Here is an 18886-nt window from a genome sequence, read left to right as displayed (position 1 = left end):
CCCCACCCCACCCCATTTCCTCCCACCCAGCCCCGAACCCAGCCACGTCTGGTTTCCCAAACGTGGCCTTTCTACCCTTGCACTTGTCATCATGACACTGTAGGTTTTCTCCAAGGCCCTGCTCCCGGGGCAGCTCCTCCAGGAAGCTCCTCCGGAGGCTCTCCTTGCTCTGGGCTCCACAGGATGCTGTTCTGGGGCAGCCAGGCAGGAGCGCTGGCTCCGCTGCAGACAGACCATGGCACTGTGCGAGACGGCAGCGACCATGAGTGTGCAGATGCCAGAACGTTTACCCCTTGAGCTCCTTAGGGCACAGACAGAAGCGAACCAAAATCCCATCACATGACTCACGTGACAAACGACCATCACGTGACAGAGTGAGAGGGGCTACCCACCAAGGGCTGGACTGCAGCGACCCTGCGTGTTGGGCTGGACTCGCATCTGAGACCAGGCAGCAGGAAGGAGGAAGCCAGGGAGCTGCCGCAGCTACTTTTGGAGATGATTCTAAGATGCTGGATACAAAGATACCAGTCTGCTCTGGCTGCCACTGGCTCCGGCTGGCAGTTTTGGAAGCCCACACCCAGGTGGTCTCCTCTGAGGCCTTTCTCCCTGGTGTGCAGACGCTGTCACCACCTGTCCTCACCTGATTGTCCCTCTGTGTGTCCCAGTTTCTCTTCTTGTGGGAGCATGCTGGCCAGGTTGGAGACGGCCCGTGAACGGCCTCATTTCAAGCCCTTTCCCCACATACAGCCACGCTCTGGGTTCTGGGTTGAGCCTTCAGCATGTCATGACCATGCAGGCGGGGTGTGGAGCGGGCAGCGGGCCCCAAGTCTGCAGTCTGGAGAGAAGAGCGAGGGAATCATCAGTCCTGGCCTCCTGGGCTCCTGAAGGCGGGTCCGGAGGAGCAGGAGCACCCTGGGCTCCTGGAGGGTGCTCCCTTCCTGTGCTGACCTCAGACCACATAGTGCAGACAGCCGGCAGTCACGAGGAGCCACCACGACACGGGGGAGCCCCTGAGGGGTGCTCTGAGCCAGGATGTCCCAGGCAGGTGGTGGCCCGGTGCTTGCTGGCTTGCTTGGCTTCACTGCAGTTTCTTCAGCCAGGGGTGCCCGAGGCTTGTTCCCCCCACAGGAGACCCCCTCTTAGTCCATGAGGAACACACACACCCCCACTCACTGCACCCTTGCTGGGGACCCAAGGGAGCGAGCTACCAGGCCACGCTGGCCCAGTGTGCATTCTCTCGAGAGGGCAGCTGACAGCGTCATTCTGGTGACGGGGACATTTCTGCTGGAGTGAGTGGAACTTGACAGGCATCCACCGTGGCGCCCCCCCTGCCTGCAGTTACCGGGTTCTAGGCATCCTGGGCCAGGCCCGGCACCCCCGCATCCCCACCCCCAAGTCCTGGCTATGTGCAGGAAAGGGCTTGTCATCACTCAGTGTGGCCCGGCCAAGGCTGAGAGGCTGAAGGTTCGCTGTGAGTTGAGGCGGGGGAGTGGGGCTCAGCTCTGCACCCTGGGCTCCCACGCGCTCAGCCGTTGCCTCCCAGAGTCCTATAACCCTGTTCCGGGTGGCCCGGCTGTCCACTGCCTGGAGCGCCTTCGCATGGCCTGTGCCTTGCTTGGTGAGATGAGCTTGGGGAGCCTTCCAGGGGCCTTGGCCCTGCTCGGGACCAGACGCACCCCACTCCGACCCTGTCCACTCAGCAGCTGTGGCAGAGTCCGCCATGATGCACAGGTGAAAGGCCCAGCGCCCCACCACACAGTGACTCAGGCACCAAGTTTGCCCCTTGGGTGGTGGCAGTGGATCCGCTGTGGGCCTCACTGCGCTTTTCTTGCTCTGCCCGCGGTTCCTCTCCAAGCAGATGTCTGCAGAGGAGAGCTGGGGGCCCCTCCCCTCCCGGCAGCAATCAGCCTTGTAAGACTAATGGACGAAATCGTGTCTAATTACCCTGCTGAAGGCCCAATTACGCGATTAACATTCGTGGGCTATAAGCTAATGACGAGGAGAGCCTCTCATTTGCATAGCATTAAGTTAATTGCACCGCAAAGCCTAGGGCTGCCCGGTGCTGACTACAGGATTGTCTTTCTGAAAGGGTACTAATGATGGGGGAGGACCGTTCACCTGACAGCTTTATTAATTAACCTCGATCTGGTTACCAGGCAGGAATGGCAAGTGGCAGTTGGACCACAAGGCTTGGCTTCTTTAAAAACAAGGGCTGGTGGGCCAGGGATTTAGCTCAGTGGGGCCGCCACCAGCTTCACAAGCGCAAGGTCCCGAGTTCAAATACCCCCCCCATACAAAAAAAAAAAAACAAAAGCAAAAACAAGGGACAGAAGCCCTCACCGCTGATTTTCCCTCTGACTGCTTGGCTGGTAGAGGCAAACGCAAGATCACTTTGAAGGAACATTTTAGAAAAATCTTCCTTCGCGGTCTTGCCTCTTCCTTCGCGGTCTTGCCGGGCCCTTCTGTCCTGCAGGCCCTGGCACACAGATTCCTTCGCTTGGGGTTCCCCCTGTCGCCGTCCCTCTCCCTGAGGTGGCACCAACCCCTCCCGGGGTGCCTACCTTCCGGTGGTTGGTGAGAGTCAGCAGAGGATTCCCGGGTTCGAGACTCACTAGAGACCACGAGAGTTCGGGGCCTTGGTTTTCCTGAGACAAAGTTAGGGCCCCAAGAGGCTGAGGCAGGAGCTCAAGGTCACCTGCCTGGCACCAGGCACAGGGCTCTGCCTCTGCCACGCCTCAGGCTGTGTTTTGTGATTCTGATGCCATTTCCTGGGGCCGCCACAGCTCCTGCTCCTCCCCTCCTCCCACTGCCCCTGGCCTCTCTCCTCCCCCATCACATCCCCCTGGGTCTCTGGCTTGTTACTAAACAGACAATTAAAGCACTAATGAGCCATCTGAGTGGGACTAAAACCCAGGCTGCTTTGCAAGGAGCTTTTTTTGTTCATTTCATTTTGGTTTGTGAGTCAGGAGCTCACTGCATAGCCAGTCTGGCCCTGAACTCACTGTCATCCTCCTGCCTCAGCCTCCTGAGTGTGGGGATTACAGGTGTGCGCCACCACGCCCAGCTTCCAGTAAGTGTTTTAAGACATGGAAATTTTTAATAACGGAAAAATGAACACATTTTCTGTACTTGCTTTTTCACTTAGAAGATACAGTGGACACCTTTTCTTATCATGACACACAGCTATCCTCATTAAGTGTCTGCCCAGTATTATAGCGCCTGGGTATGTTAAATACACGTAATGTCCTCTGTCAGCAGGACTTACGCTGTTTTCAGGGTTTCACTGTTACAAACAATGCAGCAACCAGCATACACACACACAGACACACACACACACTCACACAGAGTTGTATTTGTTGTAGTTATTTGTTCAGGAAAATTCATAGAAACAGAATTGCTGCTCCAATTAAGAAAAAACTAATTGCTTGGGCTGGGGATTTAGCTCAGTGGTTCCACTGCCTGCCTTGCAAGCATAAGGGCCGAGTTCAATTCCCAGTACCACCAAAACAAAAGAAAAAAAACTAATTGCTTGCTTTAACTGAAAGGAGTTGGAAATTGAAGACCTACAAATGGATATGGAGTGAAAAATAAATCTCAGAAAGAACAACTGAAAATTAATGATTTTAAGCCTCTGACTTAGGTTAAAAAAAATAATAAATCCACGGTATAGTAGGAAAGAGACCCTAGGAACAGGAATCAGTGGGACAGAAAAGAACTAGAAGCTGGCTGACAGAATTAGCAAAGTTGACAAATCTCTAGCTAGATTGGCCACCAAGGGCTGGGGATTTAGCTCAGTGGTTCTGCTGCCTGCCTTGCAAGCACAAGGACTGGAGTTCAATCTCCAATACCAAAAAAAAAACAGATTGGCCACCAAGAAAAGAAAGGAAACCAGATGTGGTGGCACACGCCTATAATCCCCAGCACCCTGGGAGGCAGAGGCAGGAGGATTGCAACTTCAAGCTCAGCTTGGGAAATTTAGTGAGTTAAAGAAATCCTGTTTTAAAACATTAAAAAGGGCTGGGGATGTATCTTGGTGTGGAGGCCTTGGATTCCATCCTGTCACACACGTGCTCAAAGAGAAAAAGCAAAAGGAAAGAGCTGGGTGTGGTGGTACACACCTGTAACCCCAGCACTCAGGAGGCTGAGGCAGGAGGATCATTGTGAGTTCAAGACCAGCATGAGCTGCATAGTGAGACCCTGTCTCAAAAAGAAAAAAAAAAAAAAAAAGGACACAGATAAACAATATTTGGCATAGGGCTGGGGATTTAGCTCAGTGGAGCTACCACCTTCCTTGCAAGCGCAAGGTCCTGAGTTTGATTCCTCGTGCAGGAATCAAAATATTAAAAAAAAGGTAAAAAGCAATTATTTGGAATGAAAATGAGCTCATTGCCATGAACATAACAGATTACTATAAGAAAAATATTGTACACAACTTTATGACAAATTTGGAAGCATCAACGAAACGGGAAAATTTACAGAAAAAAAATCTTACCAATATTGACATAAGAAGAAATAGAAAATCCAAATCATATTTAAAAGGAGTAGCTGGTAAATAAATTGCATCACATAAGTAAAATTTCCCACTCCTCCAAACACCAGGCCCAAATAGCTTTTCACAGGGGGATCTACCATAAGGTCCAAGGAGCCGCTAACCCCACTGAAAGCAGAAAAAGGAGACATCCCATAAAGCACTCAGGGAGATTAGCAGGGGCCTTAATATGAAACCCACAAGGGAGAGAAAGTCCAGGTCACTGCATCTCAGTGTAACTCTGAATTATAGTTGCCAAAATCCGGAACAAAGAATCAGCAACTCCAACCCATTTGTGTATAGACATTCAGGGATGATTTCACCTTAGAGTATTATCGGACTTAATCCAGCACTGTAGCAAATTGAAGGAAGAGAGAGGTGGTGGCTTCATAGAGCAAGCCAGAGCGTTGGATCAAGTTAAATATCCATGCGTTAGTTTTTGAATTCATGGCTACAAATGGAAGAGAATTTCTTTAACCTGGTAAACGAGAGCTTCCAAAACTACAGCAAACAGACCTTCGTGGTGTGCGATGTTAGAAGTGTGCCCTTTAAAATCAAGCATCAAATGACTTCCACACTTAAACCATTTCCACCAGACATTATTAAACAGTACCGCGAAGACAAGGAAAGTCAATAAAAGGTATAAGACTCAGAAAGGGAGAATCAAAAGTCATTATTTGCAAATGTCATGATCATATACATTAAGAAAGCCTGCAAGAATCTATGAAAACCTTAGCAGTTTCAGTAAGAGTTTAGCAAGGCTACTAGCACAGAGGTTAATATCTAAAAATTAATTATACTTCATTTGGCAACAGAGTATTGGAAAATGTAAAAATTGGATAACAGCAATATATAGTGGGGGGAGGGGTACCCTGCAGTGAAAGCATTTCATTAAGAAATTATTTTCTTTTGGCTTTTTTGAGACAGGGTCTCGCTGTGTAGTTCAGGCCGGCCTTAAACTCACTATGTGGCCCGAGCTGGCCTCAGATTCCCAGTGACCTTCCTGCCTCAGCCTCCCGAGTGCTGGGATTGCAGGTGTGCGCCACCACGCCCAGCCTTATTAAGAAGACTGTGAAACCCTATTGAAAGACATCAAAGTGCCCCTTACAGGAAGGGAAACAGAGCCATTTTTGTGGCTAGGAAAGTTAATGTCTCCAGGATGTCATCTCACCCCAAGTGATGTGTGGGTCCAACGGAGTACCAGTTATATCTCAAAGTTGGTTGTTGGTGGTTGTGGAGATCAGATGGCCTCCTCCTCTGCTGACACGCTGCAGGGAAAAGTAAAAACACCAAGGTGAAGTTGTTTACCGTGGAGGGCGGGAGATTGACGAGGCCTGTGGAGTCTAATTGCCCGTGCCCGATTCCCAGTGACTAAAGCCAACGGCGCCTGTTGTTTGGGGCTTTATGTTGAAGGCAGACACGAGCCCCGTGGCCCCCAGATTATAACCTGTTTCTGTGTCTTTATTTTTCATCTTCGTCACCCTTGGTTGGATTTGAACTCAGCTCGTAGGCCGGTTCCCACAGGTGGTGGTGGCGGTGGCTGGGATATAATTTTCTGAGCTCCTTCTGCGCTTTTATATAGGAAAACAAAGAGTCCAGAATAGCAAGGGCTAAATGGGACACGCATGTTTAAGGACCGCGGTGTTTCAAAGTGGAGATAAGGGCTGAGATGTATAATGGATGTTGGGAAACGGGAAGAGAGTGTTCCAGGGGGAAGGGGAACAGGGAGCAGGAGGGAGGGAAGGCGCAGAGGACTGGACGCTGACCGTGTCCGGAGCAGGCTGTGAAGCGTGAACCCGTTTACAGGAGAGTCTGGCTAAAGCCCACAGGCCGGGCCGGGGTCAGAGGAACTCCAGATTCCGTTCCCACAGCTAAACCCTTCAGACTGGAGGGACAGTGTTTTAATTGCGGTCGTATATTTTGTCTGTTCTCTTCCGAATTCGGGAAAGCTTTACCTTGTCCTTTCCGAGCCTTGTTTACATTCATTTCCATAGAAACTGCACGTAGCCCACCTTTACCCTCACCGATTGCCAGTAACAGTCAGTGCCTGGGACCGGCCTTGGTCGTCTGGCCCCGCTTTCTCTCTGCCAGTTCTGTCTCTCAGTGTATTTATTTCTCAGGCCTGCCTCGCAGACTGGGCAGGATGCTGACCCACAAGCAGGTTGTCTAGGGATATATCAGATCTCGAAGGTGGTTTTCCCAGCGAGAGGCCCCTGTGCTTTCCCCAAATGTGGGAACCTCGACCGCATGATTTGTGGTAGCAGAGGTTGGTTGATAAAAGGTAACAGTCCTCTAACTATATTTCATGTTTCAAAGTGCTTGATATCCAGATAAAATTATAATCATGAAGTTCACTACTCCCAGTGCAAGGGTCTCCGGGAGAAGGGGCAAGAGAAAAAGTGACAATAGAAGGAAAACATGGAAACAAAACTTTTGTACATAGGGAGGGGAGAGGGCTTGGGCAGCGTGGGAGAAAATGAAATTTAATAATTAAAAAAATAGCAAGGACATTCCCACGGAAAGACAAAGCAGAGGGACCTGCCCTACGAAGTGTAGGATGGACGAAGACACGCAGTGCTCGCAGTAGATTCAATTCACCAACCCAGGGGCCTGGGGCGGCATCATGCCCGTGTTCACTCCAGGGCACTTAAACTGGACCCGTGCTTGCCCTAGTGCAGCGATCCATGCATCTACAGTGAGAGATGAGGCTCAAACCTTGTAGAAGAGCAGGACACTCGCTTACGAAGTAGAGATGGAGAAGGCTTCTGAAAATAAGACCTAAACAACACAAGCCACGGGAGGCAGTGAAGCAGTGTGACCACCTTGGGATTAAGAACTTTTATCCAAGAAAATGAGTTCACACAGAAAATAAAAAGATTCAAGCTGGGCATGGTGGAACACGCCTGTAATCCCAGCACTTGGGAAGCTGAGGCAGGAGGATCGATGGGAGTTTGTGGCCAGCCTGGGCTACATAGTGAGACTTTGACTCAAAAAAAAAATTTGGGGGGCCAGTTTTCTCCAGGCATGGGTGTAGACTGCAGGGCAGGGCTGGAGAGGAGCAGAGTGCTTTGTCAGTGTTGGGGTGATGTATTTCTTAGGTGGTGAGTTTACTTTTACTTCCAGGCTCCTGGGGCTGCAGCTCCGTGGCGGACCACTTGCCTAGCATGTGTAAAGCCCTGAGTTTCATCCCTGGCATCTTCCCTCCTAAGAGAAAGAAATTCTTCCAGAAAAGGAACTTTTGCGGCTGGGCGTGATGACATCTGTCATCCCATACTTGGGAGGCTGAGGCAGGAGGATCGCTGTAAATTCAAGGTCAGCCTGGACTCTACCTAAAAAAATAAAATTAAGAAAAGGGAACTTTTGTTTTTTTCTCTAGTATCTTTAAAGCTCTCAGAATAATAGTAATAATAATAGTTTCGACTGCTTTGTTTCTCTTTGGAAACAGCGCCGCCACAAGTGCCCTCTGTGTATACCTCTGTGTACCAGAATCCCGCAAGTGGGATGGTCGGACTGTAAGTTAATTCGTGTGGAGTTGCCCTTCCATTGTCCCTCACCGTGCCTGAGAGCACCTGGTTCTGCTGGGGTAGAGAAATAATTCCATTGCCAAAAGCGCTGTGTGCTCAGAAAACAGCTGATGCACCAAAGACAAAGGCTGCCGGCCACTGGGACATCAGGACGAGAGCACAGTGACAGCCCTGCCCGGTCTCGGCTCAGCTCTGCCGAGTTCCCACTGAGCGCGGCGGCTGGGCAGCGCCTAACATGGGGCATCTTTTTCAGGTCGATGACGGTCTAAACTGTCTGAACGGTTCCTTTCAGGAATGGCCATATTACCTGTCGCAGTGACTTTTTGATATACTCGTCCAGTATTTAAGTAATGACAGTTACTTCAAATTTAGTGCTTTGAGCAGCTGGCCACAGCAGAAATGTGACAGGCTTATGAACGTTGGGGCCAATCATGAAAGGGAGCCGTCCCGGGAGACCTGTGCTGCCACCCTCAGAAGGTGGGGCCGGGGAGGTTTGCAGGTCTGTGTTTCCACTGGACGTGGACTGGGCTGACTTGTTCCTGGGGTGCAGTGTTCCTGGGGGTGTTCCCCCACCTTGGCCAGAATAGTTGTGCTCCTCAGAGAGCCTGGATCCTGAGCCGGGGCTGGGGGGGACAGGTCCAGGGGTTCCCTGGGGACGGCCAGTTAGAGTCTGTGCGCGTCGCCAGCGAGTAGTGACCAGGGGCCATTTGCCAGGGTGGTTTTATGCAGGGGCCCTCAGGGTGGCGGGACAGACAGACCAGCTCACCCTCCGTGAGGGAGCCCCAGGCAGCGGCCGAGCTGCGGGGGGTGGGGCTGGACACACTGCTCCAGGAGGCCGTGGCGAAGTGCATCTCTTTTTTCCCCCCCATCTGGCTTCTCCATCTGCAGAGACCAGTGGGCTGGCAGAGGTCACAGCAGAGGAGGGCGGGAACAGCAAGAGTGGGTGGGCTGCGCACACCTCGGCCGCTGACGCTGAAAAGTGGCCCGACCCGGTGCATCGGGATTGAAACGTCATTCACCCTGCGGCCGGGCAGGCGTGTTCACTTGTCATCTGCTGGCGCCCCCGGCAACTGCTGCGCATAATTGAGACAAATGGAGCCCCAAAGCAGAAAGCGATGGGTCCGGAATTATGTATTTAATTCGCAGTCGGCCTAGAGTGCTCATAAAACCTTGATCATGATAGAGGGGCTAATAAACATTTGAGAACATAAATATTTGGGGAGGAAATGGCTTAGTGAAACATTTAGTCATGGAGTAGTTAGGAGAGCGGAGAAAACCAGCCGGGCAGAACTCTCCAGATGCCAATCCAGCGAGTTCTATATGTCGGGTTGCTAATGATGCTGAGTGAGCCTTTTATGGGGCTGAAGATGTTAATTCGAGGCGCATGTTGAGGGCTGGGAGCTTCTGTTCGTTCTCGAGCTGTCTGAGGCGGGAATCGGGTCAGACTGGCCTTGGCAGGAGGTGCCCGCCATCCTCAGCACTGGCCAGGCTTTGTTGGGGACTCAGAGCGCTGGGCCCGACCCACTGGCTCCAAAGACCCCGGGCACCATGGTGTGCAGGGGACGCTGCCTCAAGCACTCAGGTATGGCCGCAGTTCAGATCTTGTTTCCTGTCCTGGTGTCCTGCAGCGCCCTCTTGCTTGGTCGGAAAGGTGTCTCCAGTCACGTCAGCCTGTGCTGGCGCTTAGGGTGGGGGGCGGCCTGCTCGCTGGCCTCTGCCCTTTGCAGGGCAGCACCTCAGTGTGTACAGATGAGCGCAGGAGCTTTGGGAAGTCCCAGCACCCTCCCGCTGGCTCTGTACCTGAGGCCCCGCTAGGAGAGAGCTGAGGCTGGCAGCTTCCTCCCCCTCCGTCTACGGGTGGCAGCATGGTCCAGGCTGCTGGTCAGAAGGAGAGCGGGCTTAGGGTCTGGGAGCTTCCTTTGAGGGTAATTCTTCTCGAGGGTGAGCTGCTGGTCTTCTGTTTCCCACGAGAGGGGTGCAGAGGGAACCAGAATTTAAGTAGAGCAGGAGGAGGCTGAACAAACAGGTGATGGTGAGAACAAAATCAAGGGAGCCTGTGAAATAGACCTCTTTCCCTGGAACTCAGAGTTGGAGTTATTGGCCCGTGGTGACTCTGTCTGTGGAATTTGAGGGCTCCTAGGGTTCCCACTGGGGTGGGGACGCTGTAACGCAAGCTCTGTTGGGCTGCTGTTTCTAAAGCAGGGTGTTTACAAGTCTCAGCAGACAGGACGGTCATTTGTTCATTTAACAAACTCTAGCTAAATCCTATGCTGAGGGCTGTGTGCACACAGGTATTGTCCCGTGTCCCCCAGTTCCTCCCCAGGAGTTCCACGGAGCTGGCGCCTGGCTGGCAGGCTGCTCCTGGCCCTTCCTTGGGGCAGGTGGTTGGGCAGGTGCAGAGGGCGTTGTGTGTACTCAACCTGCAGCAATCTCCCCCAGGCTGGCTTTCGGGGTACTGCACAGGGCACATGCCACCCGCAAGAGAGACACCCCAGACAAGAAGACCTGGAAAATAGGAAACCCTGTCAGTGCTTTCAGGCAGTCAAGTTCTAACCCAAAGGTCCTGGTCCGGCAGCCGGTTCTTGCTGCTGTCTGCGGGAAGACCCTGATGAAACCGTCAGTGGCTCCTTGGGTCAGAGAGTATGGTGTCGTCATGTAGGCAATGGGGGGAAATGGACTCAAATTGGAAAATGCTGGTCCTGTCTGGGAGCAAGGCCAGGCTGGGGTGGGATGCTGCAGCGCCCCCTGGTGGCGACCCTCACACCAAGGGGCTGAGGTGTTTCACTTTGGCCGGATACTGCCGTACCCCTGTGTCACTTTCGCTGACCCTCCGGGAAGACTTTCTCAGAATCACTGCTGATCGCATAGATGTGCCAGGCAAGGGTGCCATCCTGTCTCAGGTCCTGCTCTGTTTCACTTTGGCCGGATACTGCCGTACCCCTGTGTCACTTTCGCTGACCCTCCGGGAAGACTTTCTCAGAATCACTGCTGATCGCATAGATGTGCCAGGCAAGGGTGCCATCCTGTCTCAGAGGTCCTGCTCGGGGCAGCGAATCCCACAGGGAGATCCCCCCTCGGGTACCCCGGACATACCCCAGAGGGCCAGGCCTTCCTGCCCTGCCACCCCAAACAGACCTGCCCACTAAGCAAACAGGGTGTGTGCGGGCTGGCTGCGGACCTATGGACCCCTCCAGTGGGGCCAGGCCTGTCCAGTGATGGGGAGAGGGTGGGTCTGCAGGCTGCGAGGGGCCTCCACACTGGAGAAGTGCCAGGTGGGTGTACAGCGGGGGTGGTGGACCCTGGGTGGTTACCTTTCACACATTTTATGACAAGAAATCTGTCATTGAAAAGGGAGAAAATGTATCTAAGTGAAAAGCATCTCCAACCTCCAGAGATAATATTTATTAGCTTCTAGTAGATGTGTCGTCCATCACTTCTAAAGAAGTTTCAGAAAGAGGACCATTTCTTGTGGCTCCTGCTGGGACTCAGACTCCGGCCCCTGCACATGCTAGGCAAGCGCTCTGCCACTTGGCTGCACCCCAGCCCTTTAAAAGCAGGCTCTTGGCTGGGTGTGGTGTTTCACACCTGGAATCCCAGCACTCTGGAGGCTAAAGCAGGAGGATCGCCTCAAGTTCAAGGCCAGCCTCCTCTACATAGTAAGTTCAAGGCCATTCTGGACTGCACAGCAAGACCTTGTCTCAAAAATCAAAAACAAAAATGCTGGCTGTTAATCACCCTCATCACAGCCAGTTCTGCCACTGACCACTCCAGCCAGCGCTAGCCTTGCTCTTGGTGGCTACAAGACTCCTGGGAGGGCATTTGTGCTTGCCGGCTCTTACAATAGATCACCACAGCCAGGATGGCACAGGCTTCTAGACCCAAGTGACAGACAGGCTCGATCGGCTCCCAGACAGTGACCCAAACCTGGAAGCCTCGAGTTGCCGACCTGCGTGCCCCGGCCAGCACAGGGAGTGCTTCCTCTGGAAATTCAGGTTTCACCTCGCAGGACGGCTCCATTACGGGGTTTAACCCAGGAACGGAACCCATGGAAACATCTAATCCTGGACTCTTTTCAGTGGGCAACAAGGGCACAGCCAGGCTGCAGGGTGGGTCCTCCAGGGGCTAAGAACCCAGTCCTGGCTGCCGTTGTTCCTGGTTTTTGTCATCTCCCCTGCAATTGAAATTAGATAGAGGCTCCAGATAGAGGCAGCAGCCTCCTGGAGGGCCTCTCTGGCCACCATGAGGCTCATTGGCTAAAGTCATATTTGACCTGGACCCTTTTTGGGTTTTGGGTTTTGTTTTTGTTTTTTGTTTTTTTCCTATTTGGTGGTGCTGTTTTGGTTTGGTTTGGTTCGGTTATTTTGAGACAGGGTCTCACTATGTAGTTCAGGTTGGCCTTGAACTCGCTGTGTAGCCCAGGATGTCCTCAAACTTATGGTGGTCCTCCTGCTTCAATTACAGGTGTGCACCAACATTCCTGGTACTTCGTTTGTTTTTTATGGTACTGGGGATTGAACCCAGGATCTCTGTACTGAGCTATATCCCTAGTCCCTTTTTCAATCTTTCATCTTGAGACAGTGTCTTCCTAAGCCTCTAAGTTGCCCAGGCTGGGCTTGAACTTAAGTTCCTCTTGCCTCAGCCTCCCAAAGTGCTGGGATTACAGGCATGCGCCACCACACCCCGTTGGATCTGGGGGCCCACAAATCAGAGCCTCTTGTCATATTTGGGCAGAGAGCTCCTTGCCATGAAGTCTGGAGTGGTGGTCCCCACTGCAGTGTCGAGGAGGCCCTGTGCAGGGTGCTGGCTCCTGCAAGCTCCTGCCAGCTCCTGCCAGCAGCAGGGAGAGACCAGGCTGGGAGAGGCGGCTTGGGTGGACTCGGGGGGGAGCCTCCCCAAAGCCCTCTCCGGATGGAACTCCACCCACATGTGAATCAGCCCCGTGAGACATCAAGGCGAGTAAGTAGTTGCTGGGGAGACAGAGGTGGCAGCCGCCTGCCCCACACCTGTGGCCCTGCACCAGAGTGCCTCGAGCAGCAGCGCTCTGTCCAGTGTCCGCTCTGCTGTCCACTCTGCTCAGGGGCTTTGTCTGCAGTCTTCCCATCCATCCTCCGGCCGCCCCCAGCTCCCCAGTGCACTGCACAGAACCTCCCCTCCTGAGGACCAGGCCGAGGACCGCATGGTTCAGTCCACAGACTTACGGAGCACCCACTGTGTGCCGGGCACGGCTCCCAGAACTGACAGGGTGCAGAGGACAGCGCAGGCCCAGCACGGTGCCTGCAGGGACGCTGCAGGGGCGTGGAAACAGAGCAGACACGTGTGTGACCAACCCCAGAGTGAGGGGACACGGGCTGTGGGGAAAGCAAGGACGGGGTGCAGCTCTGTGTGGCATCTGTGCCTCCTGAATGGAGGGAGGGGCGGCCTGCGGTGACCCAGGGGGTGGGCATCCCAGGACAGCAAGGAGCCCCACAGCCAGGAGGCAGCAGCGAGCGGTGAGTGGGGACACAGGGTCATTGAGCAGTGGATGGACGCTGGGTCTGGGCTCAGCAAGTATGAAGGGCTGGGCCGGCTCAGAGCTGGGATAGGGATGGCTTCGAGTCAGACAGCGCTGGCCTTGCCCAGCGGGGCAGCCCTGGGCACACTCCTTCCACCCCTGAGCTTCCGGTTTCTGCCCCCGCGGCCTGGCTGCGCTCTCTCAGCAGCTGCAGGTGCCGAGTGAGTCTGACCTCGACACCCAGGGCCAAGGGAAAGGAGCCCTCGCGGTTCCCGCCACGCACAGGAAAAGTCCTGCAGCCCCGGCAGGATGCGAAGTGGCGTTGCCTGCGGCCAGTCAGGGTCAGGAAGCGGCTGGAACTAGATAGAACCATGACTGTATGTGTTAAAGCCACCAAACTCCACGTTCTAAAATGGTTCATTTTGTTTTGTTGGTTTCACCTGATTGAAAACATAAGCAGAGTGCAAACCTGCCTCAAGGGGAGACAGTAGCCGACGGCCACCACTGGATGCTGGGGTCCAGCTGCCATGGGCCGGTGGCCACTGCCTGGCGAGGAAGCAGGAGCCTCACAGAGAAGCGGGGAGGAGGCTGCCCCCGTGTGCGGGCTCGCTGTGAAGACTTGAGAGGCGTTGTCTGTACATCTTCGGCCGAGAGCTGAGCACAAGGGCCCGACAGAGCTCCCAGCAAGGCTCTGTGTGTGCCGCACCATCCAGGAGGGCAGTGCGGCGTCCAAGTCGCCTAAACTCCGTCTGCCTTCTCCAGAGAAGTGGACTGGGGACGTTTTCATCTCATGGGAGTCCCAGCTCCCATTCCTGTGGGAGGGAGGTCAGTAGTTGAACCTGCCCGGCTGGACAGAAGTTTCCGTGAGCTAATGCTTCAGAACGTGCTGTGCCGTTAGCAGACACCCGGGACATGTGCTGATTAACTGCTTACCACTTCAGGGGGGAATCACTGCGCCGAGATGTTAGGAGCACCCACCCCGCCTTCCCTTCCTCCCCTGGGTGCCAACTGCTATATATTTTAATATCTAATCAAGGGAGCAACCCTAAGTACCGAGATAGCCTTTCTGCGTATATAAACAGTAGCTGGGAGCTCCGTGAGGGCAGGGATGCGTCACTGGACCTCGGGGGCAGCGGGGGCGGCTGGTAACAGGCTCAGGAAGCCACGTTGGTTGAATGAATGAAGGAACGTTGATTTTCCCCAGCCAGGGGCACTGATTTGGCTGAGTCATTCACGCTTTCTCACGCTGAGGATCATCCGGCCCCTCTTCCTCGGCAGCCAGCCAGCTTCCCAGTGCCTCATCTCCCGGCTGCCTGCTCTTGCTGAGGTGGGGCCCTGGCTCCATGACAGCATGGTGGGGGGCTGACGCGTGTTATCACCGTGAGGCTGGGGGGGGGGTTCATTTAAAAATGGATACTTTTCATTTTTAAAAAAGAATCCTTTTCATTTTTGTTTTTCTGTTTGTTTGTTTTTATTTTTTGTTTTAATTTTTTTGCAAATAATTGTATTTCCTTTGTAAATATAAATAAAATTCAAAATTATTTTAAACATAAAAGCTACAACTATAAAACTTCTAGAATAAATTTGAGAAGGGAGGAAAGCTCCACAACATTGGTATTAGTAATAATTTCTGGATTGACACCAGAAGTGCAAGGAACAAAGGCAAAATAAACATCTGAGAAATATTTAAATGTTTCTTGAAATGTAAAGGAAGCAACTAGATGAAAATGTAGCCCATAGAATGAGAAAAAATATATATATACACATATATATTATATAAAGAATAACCCCATACAGTGATAAGCAGTTAATATTCAAGGTATATGTGAAACTCACAAACTCCATCAACAAAAAATAAATTACCTGATGAAAATATGAGCAAAAGATTTGTGTACTATTACAGTTTGTTCACACCAGAGAAACAATTCGGTATTTATTTATGTGTGACTTATTTATTTCACTTAGGAGTATATCCTCAATATGTATCCATTTTCCTATAAATGAATCTAATTTCTCATTCTTTATGGCTGAGTAGTATTCCATTTTATAGAAAAACCACATCTTCTTTATCCAGTCTCCAACAGATGGGCAAATGGGCTGTTTCCAAGTTTTAGCTATTATAAACTGTGCTGCTATAAACATGGGTGTCCATACTTCTCTGTGATATGATTCTTTTAATTCTTTTGGAAAGACAGCCAGCAGAGGGATGGCTGGGTCAAATGGAACCTCTAGTCCCAGCTCTTTGAGGGATCTCCATATTGACTTCCATAGTGGTTGGACCAGTCTACACTCCCACCAACCACGGAGAAGGGTTCCTTTCTCCCCACAACTGCGCCAACATTTGTTATTGGTTGATTTCTTGATAGCTGCCATTCTTTGTGGGGTGAGGAGGAATCTCAGTGTTGTTTCCATCTGCATCTCTCGAATGACCAGTGATGTGGAGCATTTTTTCATATATTTACTTGCTGCTTTTACTTCGTTGTCTGAGAAATGTCTGTTCATTTCAGATGCTGCTTGTTTGTTTTTGTATCAGGGATCAAACTTGGGACCTTGCGCTTTTGAGGCAGGCAGCGGTACCACCTGAGCTAAACCCCCGCTAAGAATCCTTTGCTTGTGATTTTATGATTAGTGTTTTTCCTAACTGTGGAAACAATACATTTTTTGGGAAACTGCGCAGACGCGTGTGGAGTGAAAATCTCTTCTGTGCTCCCCCTCCCCGACTCCCCCCTAGTAATCCTGATGACCAGGTGGCTACGTGGCCTCACCGGCTTCCTTTTCTTGTTGAGCATCAGCGGTCTTGTCGTGTCCCCCCTGTCACCGTTATGTGATGTTTCTAAAATGTGAGGTTGTGTCTTGGACTTCTCTTTGGTGTCAGCACTCTAGAGGGCTGCATTTCTCTGAGTAGCTACAGAACGGAAATTTACTGCAGTTGGCCAAGCCTCTCTCTACCTGAGGACACACACACATTATGTCCAGGCTTTTGCTGTCGTAAGTAACTCAGCAGTGGGAAACACTGCCCACATACCCTTGCATTCGCACAATATCGCCTCAGAAGAAACTGAACTGAGATGCTTGGCTCCTCTGGGCCTCAGTTTCCCCATTTGTAAATGCATCAAGATACTGTTTACCTTGCAAGAAGATATAAGGTAACATCTATAAAATATTTAAAGCAGTGGCACCTGGAAAATGATAGTTCGGTTTGATTTCGAGCCAGAGTGCATTAGACGCAGCTTGACTAGCAGCGTCTAGTCCCACTACTGAGGCCCCAGGCGGTACCGTGGCCGAGTCAGCTCACTTCTTTCCTCCTCCATCCTCGCAGTGGCAGCTGGGGCCCTTCCCACCTGGACAGGGAGCTGCCCCCCGGGTGTCACAGGGGACCCTGTGACTGTGAAAGGTGCCCTTGGGGCTGGGGAGGCGCTCCGTGGTAGAACGCTTGCCTAGCACATGAGGCCTTAGGTTCAATCCCCAGCACCGCAGGAGCAAACCCAAAAGCATGCTGTGAGCCCTGAGCTTGCTCCGTCGAGAGCACAGTGGCCTCTGCTGCCATGCGCCCTGGTGGAGGGAACAGTGTCGCGGTTGGCTCTGACACCACAGGGCAGTGTGGCGGTCACTAAGGAACACGCAGGCCCCGAGGCAGAGCTCCACCCTGCCATGGCCGGCCTGCAGCTTCCTGTGCTCACACAGGAGGGGCATGACATGGACGGAGGAGTGCAGGTCCGGGGCTCCGCTGAGTGCTGGGTGCCTCCTTCTCTGGCACTGACAGAGGGTTGTTTTTGTTTTGTCTGTGTTGCTCAGGCTGATCCTGCATTCCTGGGCTTGAGTGATCCTCCTGCCTCAGCCTCCCAAGTAGCTGTGACTATAGGTACATGCCACTGTGCAAGGCTGGCTACAAGGGTCTTATCTGCTGTGCATGTGCATGCGTGGGTCCACGTGTGTGTGTGCATGTGCGTGTGTGTTCATGTGTGCTTAGCTCATGTGAAAGCCTGACTTTTTGGTTTGGAAACCAGAGACTGAGAGAAGGATTTGGTGGGACGTGCCTAGGGCGCCAGTGGGCTGCTCAGCTCTGGTGACCTTGGGATAGCTGGGGGAAGCACCCAACCCCCAAGAGTAAATCAGGGAGCAGGGGTGAGGAGGGGAGACGGGAGGGTGCAGCAAGGCGGCGTCTCTCTCCAGTGGGAGTGCAGAAGCGGTCTCCGCAAGGCTCACCTTCCTGCTCCTGGGCTAAGTCTGCCTCTCTGCTGCTTTCCTTCCCAGTGCAGCTGGAGACAGGGCCAAGACTGGGTCCAAGTTTGCCACCATCTGCATTTAATGTAGCCCCGTGCGGCTACCTTCTGTGGACATGGAAAGTCAGGCCTGGAGACCCCAGGAGGGCTGCCCTGGGGAAACCAGGGCTGCCGGGTGACCAGAGGACACCCTTCAGGACATCGAGCTGGGGAGGGGACACGGAGACAATCCCGGGGGCTGCGGGTCTCCCTCTTCCTCCCCTGAAAGAAGGGGCCAGGGCTCAGCGTTGCCACGGTCAGGAGCCAGCATCTGGAGTTAGTGTCCCATAGTAAAACAAAGGGGTCCGTGGCAGGGCAGGCCAAGTCTATTTAATCACTTAATGGCCAGGGACACCCCAACTCCTGAGCTCAGGTTTCGGCACAGTCCACCTGCCCCGGGCCCTGTAACTACACCCAAGTTTGGCCTGGCCTCTCCACATTACAGCCCCAACACGGACACAAACAATTGAAGTATTTGAGAACAATGCAATATGCATGGCTATCTGTGACAGCCCGGTAAAGTCGAGCAATTAGCCGCGTAATCGGAGAGAGGGAGCCGGCCCTGGGCAGCCCACGGTTTCCCCATTAGTTAAATGCATTTTGTACACCCTCATCCCATCAAATCAACTAACACTTCTTTTAATTGGTTCATGAATTATACAGCCGCCCCACATTATAATTTAATCGCCTGTAAACATTCATAGGGCCCGTCCTGTAAAGCGGATCGCGCTCATTAATTCGTTAATTTCAGCAGATGGAAGGGGAGATCCGATGAACGGCGGCAGAACAGAGCGCCTTGGGCAACGGAAGAAGGAAAAAAAGTGGGGGGCCGTTTAGGGTTTCAAGGGCTGTCAGAAACTCAGTCTGTGAGCTGTCGGCAGCCCGGACGCCCGGCCCCTCCTTTCCCGCCTAGGCGCACGGAGGCATGTCAGCCTTCTTTAAACATCAAGCCAGCGGTAAACCGAGCCCAGTGTAAATTAATTCTTGTCTTAGGGCCCCCCCGCTCTGTCCCCATGAATATTTCATGGCCGGCAGCATAAATATTAATTCTAATAGCTCTGCACAGTGGTTATTATTTCTG

The 18886-nt window shown here is 52.6% G+C and overlaps 1 protein-coding gene across 7 annotated transcripts in view; it reads left to right on the top strand.

Annotated features, from left to right (window-relative positions):
• Ak8 (adenylate kinase 8) overlaps positions 1-18886 on the top strand; it is a 110787-nt gene that overhangs the window by 72286 nt on the left and 19615 nt on the right. Inside the window, exon 12 of one of the 7 annotated variants that reach the window (XM_033759209.1) lies at positions 18557-18884. The exons of 5 other annotated variants lie outside the window; for them this stretch is intronic. In XM_033759209.1, the coding sequence (XP_033615100.1) occupies positions 18557-18845 (289 nt within the window). In that variant the 3' untranslated portion in view covers positions 18846-18884. Of the gene's footprint in view, positions 1-7651; positions 7705-18556; positions 18885-18886 lie in introns of those variants that run through there. One more of the 7 variants, XM_033759211.1, reaches the window with a different exon arrangement.

This window comes from Fukomys damarensis, unplaced genomic scaffold, assembly GCF_012274545.1.
Source record: "Fukomys damarensis isolate Sample0158 unplaced genomic scaffold, DMR_v1.0_HiC HiC_scaffold_36, whole genome shotgun sequence".
Classification (NCBI taxonomy): Eukaryota; Metazoa; Chordata; class Mammalia; order Rodentia; family Bathyergidae; genus Fukomys; species Fukomys damarensis.
The sequence above is the reverse complement of the archived record's forward strand: the minus strand, read 5'-3'. Positions and strand labels throughout refer to the sequence as shown.